This window comes from Apium graveolens, unplaced genomic scaffold, assembly GCF_009905375.1.
Source record: "Apium graveolens cultivar Ventura unplaced genomic scaffold, ASM990537v1 ctg8851, whole genome shotgun sequence".
Taxonomy (NCBI): domain Eukaryota; kingdom Viridiplantae; phylum Streptophyta; class Magnoliopsida; order Apiales; family Apiaceae; genus Apium; species Apium graveolens.
Window position 1 is genome coordinate 71460 of NW_027421520.1, and position 11123 is coordinate 82582.

At 36.1% G+C, this 11123-nt stretch overlaps 2 protein-coding genes across 2 annotated transcripts; one reads left to right on the forward strand and one right to left on the reverse strand.

Annotated features, from left to right (window-relative positions):
• Positions 1 to 2203: 2203 nt before the first annotated feature.
• On the forward strand, positions 2204 to 2891 carry LOC141705381 (auxin-induced protein 6B-like). The gene has a single exon (XM_074508371.1). It carries the CDS (start codon positions 2316 to 2318, stop codon positions 2616 to 2618), a length of 303 nt encoding a protein of 100 aa, XP_074364472.1. The 5' UTR covers positions 2204 to 2315; the 3' UTR covers positions 2619 to 2891.
• Positions 2892 to 7219: 4328 nt separating this feature from the next.
• On the reverse strand, positions 7220 to 8653 carry LOC141705389 (uncharacterized). Its single transcript, XM_074508379.1, has 2 exons — positions 8390 to 8653; positions 7220 to 8332 (listed from the first exon to the last, which is right to left on the reverse strand). Exons 1-2 carry the CDS (start codon positions 8651 to 8653, stop codon positions 7220 to 7222), a joined length of 1377 nt encoding a protein of 458 aa, XP_074364480.1.
• Between the last annotated feature and the right edge of the window lie 2470 nt (positions 8654 to 11123).

Below are 11123 nucleotides of genomic sequence, written 5' to 3' on the forward strand. Positions count from 1 at the left end.
CTAGGATCTCCCGGTTACTAAACGGCCATTTTTGTTGTTTATGGAGGTTATACAGGAACATAAATTATTAGAAAAACGACAGCAAAAGTTAATTATGATATTTCCTTTTACTGTCAACTTTATGCTGTTATAGAATCCCGCCACTCATAGGTATTATTAACATTCATAACGAACATAAAGACGTATTAATAAATTGTAATGTATATTTATAATGCCAGTAACATAGGATTTACCATCTTGTTTTGATTCCCCTGCAGATATAACAGTCCTCGAATCATCACTGGACCTACTTATAGACTGAATCTTAAAACTCCACTCGATTATTAATTTTATTAATATTCAAGCTTTTCTAGCTGGAAGCTGTCTTACATTGTATATCAGCATCAGCTTCCTGATATTTCCTAAAAAAAATCTATAAATTCACCTTGAGGACACCTGTTGTTTCTGTTGGAAAGGCAAATAAAATAGATTAGTTTGTACTTGATTTATCATACTTAAAACTCCATTCTGTTAATTATCTTATGCTCCTCTCTTGCACAACATTGAACAAAATTGATTTTTAAAGGCTAAATCTAAGGATTTACGCTATAATCTATAGCCTCGTGATTTGTGGGATCTCAAACTGCAGGTCACATTGATGAAAGTCTCCTCATTGCAAGGAATTGTAAGGCACCCCATTGGATGATCATAGCCAAACTCCTCTTCCGCTCGCCCTAACAATTTCTGGAACGCATGATGCCTCAGATATGATAATGGGACTATAAATTTCTTCCTTTCATTTTCTCCCACGTAAACAGCAAAGTGGCCTTTTGGTACATTTCTACTTTTAAACCCTGGAAGGTGGATTGCCATGATATATGTATCTTACTTAGGTATGTAAATAAACGGAAGCTAGGCACGAACTTTCCAGGAACTACTCTTCAATATGATGTAGGGATTAACTTAGATTGAGTAAATGAGTTATTGGAGTGTATCTGCTTGTGTGTGCAAATATATATAGTTGAGTGGCCATCAAGTCTAGACAATTAATCTGAAGGGATGCAAATGAGTATTTACAAAAAAGAATGATGGATCCAAAGAAAATGTCATCATGTTTGAAGCTAATTCCAGAAAGTACAAGAGTACCTAAAACTAATTCCAGAAAGTACAAGAGTACCTAAAACTAATTCCAGAAAGTGACCTATATATCTATGTTATCCACATCGTTAATTTACAAAACAGAATTTATAAAAACATCTTGATAATCACCGTAAAAAGGAACTGTTAGTTAGTTATATACATAGTTGTTTAAAATGCCAAAGTTGAAGTTTCAGTACTTGATACTGTGAAAGGAACTCTTAACTAGTTAGACATTAAAACCTAGGTTTCTCTGTTAGGTACAGCATGAATTTTGCATAGTTTGTAGAGATATATAGTTTAGATCAAGAATTAAACTGTATTGTCACTAGATTACAACTTGTATCGTTGTAAACCAACCAACAATGTATTCGTCATCTATGGAATGAGCATCTTAGGAGAGTTCCAGTCTTCCATTTCGTAGTAGACAAACATTCAAATTGCAGTGTGTTGGCAGGCGCAAAAATAAACAGCCTATGCAGTTATTTTTAATACCATACCATGTACTTAAACGGTTATCTTTAAAATGCATAGTATACATAACTGGCGTTTAACTTATTCCATTGTACTTCAAATAGCTGATTTTTTGATGATCAATCAAAGATCTGTAGCAGTGCTTAAATTAGTTATTTTTTGCTTCGCAAAGATTTTGCCATGTCCACATCTAAAGAACTGTAGCCGATCTTCTTTTTCAATCAGAGTTTAGCAGTACCATAAGGTAAGAGAAACAAGAAGACTTGTCACTATTGCAAAATGAAATAGAAACATTCAGCTATTAGGTAAGCCACTGACATAGCCAAGTTGTTCCAGTTTTTAGAATTATGTAACCGAATTTAATGACCAACTCATCAAAAACCCTACATAATTTATTATGTTGTTGTTAGGAGGCAGAACCATGTGTAACAAAATGCCAATGTATATTCTTAAATTGACTGTTTCAATACCTACGTAATCGCCTTAATGTTGAGTTGCAAAACAGAGCCATGTGCTTCATGTACTATTGTTCATCACTAACCCCACAAGTAAGGTACTTGCACCACTCATGTTCTTGTCGAAATGTAATCCACTTACAAAGTGCATCTATATATACACTTGCAATTCATCTGATACTCATCCAAACTACTAAGCTCAACTATCTGAGATTTCTTCAATTATCAAGTCCTCAAGAGATCAATATTTCTTATTCATTCTTCAGATCTATGGCTATCCGTATGCCTCTTATTAACCAAGCTAAACAAATTCTTCGACGGTCTTCCTTCACTGCCAGGCACACAAGTTCTACAATGTCAGATGTACCAAAGGGTTATTTTGCAGTCTATGTTGGAGAACAAGAAAGGAAGCGATTTGTGATCCCCTTATCATTCTTAAATAAATCTTCTTTTCAGAACTTGTTGAGTCAAGCAGAGGAAGAATATGGCTTTCATCATCCAAATGGTGGACTTACAATACCATGCAGAGAGGATATTTTCCTTGATCTCACTTCTCGTTTAGAGGGATTATGAGTCAGGCCTTTTCTAGTTTCTACTGACTCCAACATGTACAGAATTGATCATCACACATTTTTGTAGACATTTTTTCATTGCTTTATTGCCCTAAAGTAATGACTAGGTTTGGCTGTACTTTCTTTTATATAAGAAATATTTTTATTGAAATTTTCAGCAACTTGATCCATAAGAAAGCCCAATTTGCAGACATTTCTTTACTGGAAGACATTTACTGTATTTTTAAATAAATGTTATATCCAATTTGGTACTTTAGCATTCATCCTTTTATCCGTATAGAAGTCAATGGTAGGATTTTTAAAGAACTTATTTTTTTTTGCGAAAATTACCGAAATTATCTCCAACCTTTCAATTTCATTTCATTTTAATTAGGTTGTGTCAGATAATTGAGGATCAGATAGAATTTCATCTCTGGCATCATCTTTTCATTCATACCTTAATTTTTATGTTTCGGCTTCATTTTTTAATACATAAATGAGAAACAACCATAAATGTCAAAATGATAATCATTCAATCATGCCTTCAATCCATACAGCTTCCTTTACATATAGCAAGCAACAAACTAGCTAGGAATAGAGAAAGACAACCATGTCCTTATACTATCATTATACTATCAGAGTACTTAAGCTAACAAGAAGAATAAAAGAGACAATTATGAGAATGTGGTCCTAGAGGTGGTTTGTTAAGAGAATAGTGATGTGGCATGCAAAGTGGCACAGCATCAACGTACATAATCTGCATTACTCCCCTTCAGGCTGAGCTGGAGACGCTGGGGAAGCTAAGCTCCAAGCTTGTCCAGAAGGTGATAGTGTTGTTTCACTGAGAGTGGCTTTGTTAGTATGTCTGCAAGTTGAGACCCGGAAGGCATATGAGAAGTTTTAATATCGCCAGCCTTTACTTTGTCGCGTATGAAGTGACAATCCACTTCAATGTGTTTGGTTCTAGCATGCATCACTGGGTTGGCTGCAATAGAGAGTGCTGCCATGTTATCACAATGCAGAACTGCAGGTGGCAAAGAGGAGAGGCCCATGTCTTTCAGGAGAGTAGATAACTCCGTTATTTCACATGCTGTAAGTGCTATGGAGCGATACTGAACGAGCTACAACTTGTTGTTTCTTTGTTTTCCAACTCACAAGAGAGTCACCCAGAAGCAAACAAAAACCAGATGTTGATTGACGAGTTACCGGACAATTCGCCCAATCACTGTCTGAGTATGATTGTATGGAGGGGCGAGATGCAGATGACAAGAGAACACCCTGAGACGGATTGCCTCCCAAATATCGAAGTAATTTCATTGCTGCCTGAAGATGGTTGGCTCAAGATGTGCACAGCAAACACAATATCTAGACGTGTCACTATCAAGTATATAAGTTTTTCAACGAGTCTTTGATAAGGATGAGGATCTGTGAGTGGCGTGCCACTTGTCGGAGTTAATTTCAGATGAGGGTCCATTGGAAATTTGTGGATGATGCATTTTCCTGTTAGGAAACATAATAAATAGAATAATTATTAAATCAGTACAAATCTGAATAATTAGTGTGTGCATCAGTTATGGATTTCAAAGGGAGGATTTGGTGGGAATAATAATATTTTAGCTTTAATTTAGGGATTGTGAGTTGAGATTGGGGTTATAAATAGGGAAGCCATTTATATGTTAGAGAAGGAAGAAATAAGATGACTTATGTGTGTTTGTGGAGAGTGGGTGGTCTCTCGAATACCACCTAGTTGTGTGTGTGTTTAGCAATAAAAGAATTCATTTCTTTATATATATATACAAATATAAGGACTGGACAGGTCCTAACAGTGGTATCAGAGCACCTTTGTTCTTGAGGCAACGTTGTTCTCGGGGCAACGATAGGTACAAAACAAGTTGTATCAAATCGACGACTTAGAAAAAAAACTGAAATAATGCAAGCAGAATATCAGAAGTTCAACATTGAAAAGCTTCAAAATGACATTTCATTCCTCAAAGAAGGTATGGTTGCCATACTTGCAAAAATGGACAGCTATAGTCGCGAGACTAGTGGACCATCACCGTCTGTTGTTGAGAATCAGCAAGGCTTGAAACGGGTCACGAATTCGGTCCACGAAATTGAGGAGAAGCTGAAGGGAGTACAAGCGACTGAAAGAGATCTTAAATCAGATTCTGAAATGATTGGTTTTGGAAAACTTCAAGAACAAGAGACTTTATTGTCTAATGTCTCATCGCATCCAAGTGCATCCATGGACTCTTTATCGCGAAGAATTGAAACAGTCATGTTCGAAGGCGTAAAACTTGAAGGTCGGTCGTGCGTAAAACTTGAAGGTCGGTCGTTGGAGGCTGAACGTTATGTTAAAATTAGTAACCTCTCATCACCAACTAAGAAGGTCTGGTCAGTTGTAGTATACTTGAGACACGATCCTTTGTTCTTGTACAATTGTGGGGAATGTCAAGCACCTTCTTGTACTTGGGAGGAATTTAGAAAATTATTGGCGGAGAGCCAGGGGTTCTCGACTAGAAAGAAAAGGAAAAAGAAAGAATGAAACTATTTTCTCATTTGAACCTTGAGGACAAGGTTCAAGTTTGGGCGGCCGGTAATGTTAGGAAACATAATAAATAGAATAATTTTTAAATCAGTACAAATCTGAATAATTAGTGTGTGCATCAGTTATGGATTTCAAAGGGAGGATTTGGTGGGAATAATAATATTTTAGCTTTAATTTAGGGATTGTGAGTTGAGATTGGGGTTATAAATAGGGAAGCCATTTATATGTTAGGGAAGGAAGAAATAAGATGACTTATGTGTGTTTGTGGAGAGTGGGTGGTCTCTCGAATACCACCTAGTTGTGTGTGTGTTTATCAATAAAAGAATTCATTTCTTTATATATATATATACAAATATAAGGACTGGACAGGTCCTAACAGTGGTATCAGAGCACCTTTGTTCTTGTGGCAACGTTGTTCTCGGGGCAACGATAGGTACAAAACAAGTTGTATCAAATCGACGACTTAGAAAAAAAACTGAAATAATGCAAGCAGAATATCAGAAGTTCAACATTGAAAAGCTTCAAAATGACATTTCATTCCTCAAAGAAGGTATGGTTGCCATACTTGCAAAAATGGACAGCTATAGTTGCGAGACTAGTGGACCATCACCGTCTGTTGTTGAGAATCAGCAAGGCTTGAAACGGGTCACGAATTCGGTCCACGAAATTGAGGAGAAGCTGAAGGGAGTACAAGCGATTGAAAGAGATCTTAAATCAGATTCTGAAATGATTGGTTTTGGAAAACTTCAAGAACAAGAGACTTGTTTGTCTAATGTCTCATCGCATCCAAGTGCATCCATGGACTCTTTATCGCGAAGAATTGAAACAGTCATGTTCGAAGGCGTAAAACTTGAAGGTCGGTCGTGCGTAAAACTTGAAGGTCGGTCGTTGGAGGCTGAACGTTATGTTAAAATTAGTAACCTCTCATCACCAACTAAGAAGGTCTGGTCAGTTGTAGTATACTTGAGACACGATCCTTTGTTCTTGTACAATTGTGGGGAATGTCAAGCACCTTCTTGTACTTGGGAGGAATTTAGAAAATTATTGGCGGAGAGCCAGGGGTTCTCGACTAGAAAGAAAAGGAAAAAGAAAGAATGAAACTATTTTCTCATTTGAACCTTGAGGACAAGGTTCAAGTTTGGGCGGCCGGTAATGTTAGGAAACATAATAAATAGAATAATTTTTAAATCAGTACAAATCTGAATAATTAGTGTGTGCATCAGTTATGGATTTCAAAGGAAGGATTTGGTGAGAATAATAATATTTTAGCTTTAATTTAGGGATTGTGAGTTGAGATTGGGGTTATAAATAGGGAAGCCATTTATATGTTAGGGAAGGAAGAAATAAGATGACTTATGTGTGTTTGTGGAGAGTGGGTGGTCTCTCGAATACCATCTAGTTGTGTGTGTGTTTATCAATAAAAGAATTCATTTCTATATATATATATATAGAAATATAAGGACTGGACAGGTCCTAACATTTCCATGCCGAATTCATGTAGCAAATCCAACGTGTATTTCTTCTGTGAAACGAAGAAGCCAGCTCACGAGCGAGCAATTTCAAGGCCCAGAAAATAGCTCACTGCACCCAGATCTTTCATATAAAACTGCTTAGCCAACATTGCTTTGAGGTGCTCGATCTCCGTATTAGTGTTGCCAGATATAAGAAGGTCATCAACGTAAACAAGCACCAATGTAATTTTCTCACCCGAGGTTTTTGTAAACAAGCTGTAGTCAGTTTTTGATTGCTCATAGCCAAGGTTCAGCAATGTTTCAAACAGTTTGCTGAGCCATTGGCGTGGTGCCTGTCTGAGCCCAAGTAACTCTAGGGTAATCATCAACTATGGTGAGAAAATGTTTATATTTTCCTCTTGTAGCCACTCTATAAGGCCCCCACGTGTCAACATATATCAGTTGAAACTTATCAGAAGCATGTGAATTACTCAAGTCAAATGAGAGTTTAGCAAACTTAGACATTGGACAAGTGACACATATTTTATCAACTGGCAAGGGATGGTGTCTAAGAAAAGGTATATACCTCAATTTGGTGATGGAATCATGTCACAATCATGTCTGTCACAATGCATAGTCTGATATTGGCTGCTTCGAGACAGAGTTAGCAGTGATCACAACAAGCTCATCCTTGAGATAATACAATACATTTTGAAGTGCACCATTTGCCTGTATTCGCTTTGTTGCTGCATCAATAATGGTGCATCCTTTTGGGTAAAAATGGACCACACAGTTGTTGTCCTCAGATAGCCTATGAATAGACATTAAATTATGTTGAAACTGAGGCACATAAAGAACCTTTTTCAAGACAAGAACACTTTTCAGTATTAAGTTTCCAATATGAGTAATCTTTGCACTGGCCCCTGTTGGCAGCTTAATAATTACATCAGGAGGAGCTGCTCGAACATTGCTCAGTATATCAATGCTAAAGGTCATGTGGTCTCTTGCACCAGAGTCAACAATCCAGGTTGTGTTATCAGTCGTAGACATATGACAAGACACCATTCCAGAGAAACAGTTTTCGAGCTCATCATCAGTAATTGACAAGGAAGCATTATTCGATACAGCTGTCGGAGGTAACATTTTCAAAAGTTGCTGCATTTGTTGAGTTGTCAAGGTCACATCAGGAGAAGCGCTCTCTTGTACAGCAAGGTTAGTACGCTTAGGCTGCTTGGGAGTAGTAACAATAGACTGAGGTTTTGAGGTGAGGGGTTTATACTTTCGATGCCAACGTGGGTAGCCAATCACAGTCCAACACTTATCCCCACTGTGATTCTTTTGCCCACATGCCTGACAAGCTGGTCCTTTATATTCATTCTGAGATCTGTCATACATAGCAGCAGCATCTTGATTTGCTGAACCAAACAAGTCCCTTTGTGATTCTTCTTGTTGCAAAGTGGAAAATGCAACATCAACACTAGGGAGGGGATTTTGCATTAAGAGTTGAGAGCGAAGAGCAACATACATATCATCAAGACCATTCAAGAATTGAAGAAGACGTGACTTAGCTTTATATTTATCAATAGCAGAAATAAAGGCTGTAACATCTGCAGCAACAGTGGTAATCACGGGGAGTGCATTCATGGACTCAATATCCTCCCAGAGGCTACTCAAGGTACTGAAATAGTCATTGAGTTTCATATTGTTTTGTCTAAGTGCATACAGATCACGAGTGGGCTTATATTTTTAAGACCCATTACTTAACAAGAAGCATTTTTCAAGCTGAGACCATACCTCAGATGCAGAGTTTATGAAGAGGATGGACTGTTTAATACCATCAGCAACATTTCTATGCAACCATGAAACAACAAGGTCATTACAGGTGTCCCATTGAGCCGCTTGAACAACATCAGAAGCATATCTGGGAATAGATCCAGTCAAGAACACTAGCTTGCATTTAGCAGAGAGTTGAATTTCAAACGATCGTTTCCAAGATCTATAGTCTGAAACACATTGTAGCTTGGAGACACTTACAGATAATGTCGTGCCATTCACCATTTTGGGTAAATAAACACTCAAGCTTTCTTAGATCTGAAATAAAAACAGATTAAGAGATGATGAAAGAGTATAACACAAATTAGTTGAATTTAAAAACAAAACCAAATAAGCATAAGTAATGGCTCTGATACCATAAAGACTAATAGAGCAATATACAAATTTGGAAATGAGAAACAACCACAAATGTCAAAATGATAATTATTCAATAATGCCTTCAATCCATACAGCTTCCTTTATATATAGCAATCAACAAACTAGAAATAGAGAAAGACAACCATGTCCTTATACTATCAGAGTACTTAAGCTAACAAGAAGGATAAAGGAGACAATTATGAGAATGTGGTCCTAGAGGTGGTTGTTGAGAGAATAGTGATGTGGCATGCAAGGTGGCACAGCAGCAACGTATGTATGATACCTACGGCTTAAGTATGTATGATACATACGGCTTATGAATCAGTGGAACATTCTTGTTCACAGATATTGTCATATGAATTTGACTACTGCAGCAGAGTTATGAATGGTTGAATACTAGATTTCTTCGGTGAACAGTGTGATAACTTTTATGTAATTTTTACATACAACAAACTCTTTTTCAAATGTCTAACAGTCTAAGCATTTAAAGTGTTTCACTATTTTGAGGAACCTAAATTGAAAGTCACACTAATGAATGTTTCCACATTGCACGGGATTGTAAGACATCCTATAGGATGATCATAGCCAAACTCTTGTTCAGCCCGCCTTAACAACTTTTGGAATGAACGATGTTTTAAATATGATAATGGAACAATGAACTCTTCCTTTCAGTTTTTCCGACATAAACAGCAAAGTGGCATTTTGGTAAATTTTTACTTTTAAGTTCAGCAAAGTGAATTCCCATGATATATATGTATCTTTGATAGAAGGAGGTATAGAAAATTAGAGCTACAATTACTCTCCAGAAATAATTTGCAATCTGATAAATTAATTAAATGAGCCGAGCCGAGTTATTTGTATGTTCGGCTCAAACTCGACTTATTTAGCTCGGAGTCGGCTCGAACTCGGTAACTCGACTTGGCTCGTATAAAATTTTTATATATAACAAATAATAAATATTTACTAATCACTTGTATAAAGATTTTAAATTTTTTAATTAAAATTTAATACTTATTTTAAAGTAAAATGATTAATTTAATTAAAATTTAATACATATTTTAATAATAAATAATATAATTAATTTAATACATATCACAGGAGCTTGATTATTTTAACAAATAATTTCTAATTAAAGTTAACTGTAAATTTCATCTCACACTTTTATTAGAGGAGTCTATGATAAAATCGACCAAAATTACAATTTCAAAAAAATTAAAATAGTGAGTCATTATAATATTTTTAAGAAAAAAAATAAAATAGTTTTTAATAATTATATTTCCCGACCCCTTAAAGGGGCTTGCTTTCTTTATTTATTTTATATGTCTTTTCTAATTTTAACCAATTTATCTTAAATATCAGAAATTACTATATCTTTGACAATCGACATCTACAATTTAAAAGTAATGTACGATTTCTAAAGTTATGAATGTCTAAATAATTTAAAATAAAATTAATTTTATTCTTAAAACTTGACTTGTGAAATATATTGATAAAATTATACACCAATGGATTAAGAATCAAGTCTAGGGTGTGAGTGTGGGTATATAATTGTAAGATGAAACTAGTATTTGCGAACTATACCTTAGGTTGGGTCGATTAAAAAATATATGCGAACTTTTAGTGGACAACTAAACTCGACTCGAGTTCGGCTCGGTTGTTCGTGAGCAAACTCGTGTTCGACTTGGCTTTGCTCGGCTCGTTTATGATGCCTACTGCTTATGAATCAGTGGAACATTCTTGTTCACAGATATTGTCATATGAGTTTCACTAGTGCAGCAGAGTTATGAATGGTTGAATAGATTTCTTCGCTGAACAGTATGATAACTTTTATATAATTTTTACATACAACAAACTCTGTTTCAAATGTCTAAGTGTCTAAGCACTTATAAATGTTTCACTATTTCGAGGAACCTAAATTGAAAGTCACACTAATGAATATTTCCACGTTGCACGAGATTGTAAGATATCCCATAGGATGATCATAGCCAAACTCTTCTTCAGCCCGCCTGAACAACTTTTGGAATGAACGATGCTTTAAATATGATAATGGAACTATGAATTTCTTCTATTCTATTGAGTAACCAGCTCATCTAAAATCTTAAGGTGTTAGAGGAAGGCCCCAATAGGATCATATATTTAACACTCCCCCTCACTCGAAAGCCCATTTATGGGTCGAAGAGTGGACCACCGGCTCCCATCTTTGGGGAATAATTGCCTTAATGTCCACAATAAATTGTGAGAATATTGGAGGTGGCTAGGAATTGAACCTTAGTCCTCCCGCTAACCTAAGCTCTGATACCATGTTGAGTAACCAGCTCATCTAAAACCTTAAGGTGTT

What these genes read in the sequence shown, in the direction of transcription:
- LOC141705389 (XM_074508379.1), bottom strand. Translation starts at nt 8,653, where the DNA reads ATGGTGAATGGCACGACATTATCTGTAAGTGTCTCCAAGCTACAATGT. An exon ending in TCATAAACTCTGCATCTGAG is followed by an intron (nt 8,333 to 8,389) that starts GTATGGTCTCAG and finishes TAAAAATATAAG; the next exon opens with CCCACTCGTGATCTGTATGC.
- LOC141705381 (XM_074508371.1), top strand. Translation starts at nt 2,316, where the DNA reads ATGGCTATCCGTATGCCTCTTATTAACCAAGCTAAACAAATTCTTCGA.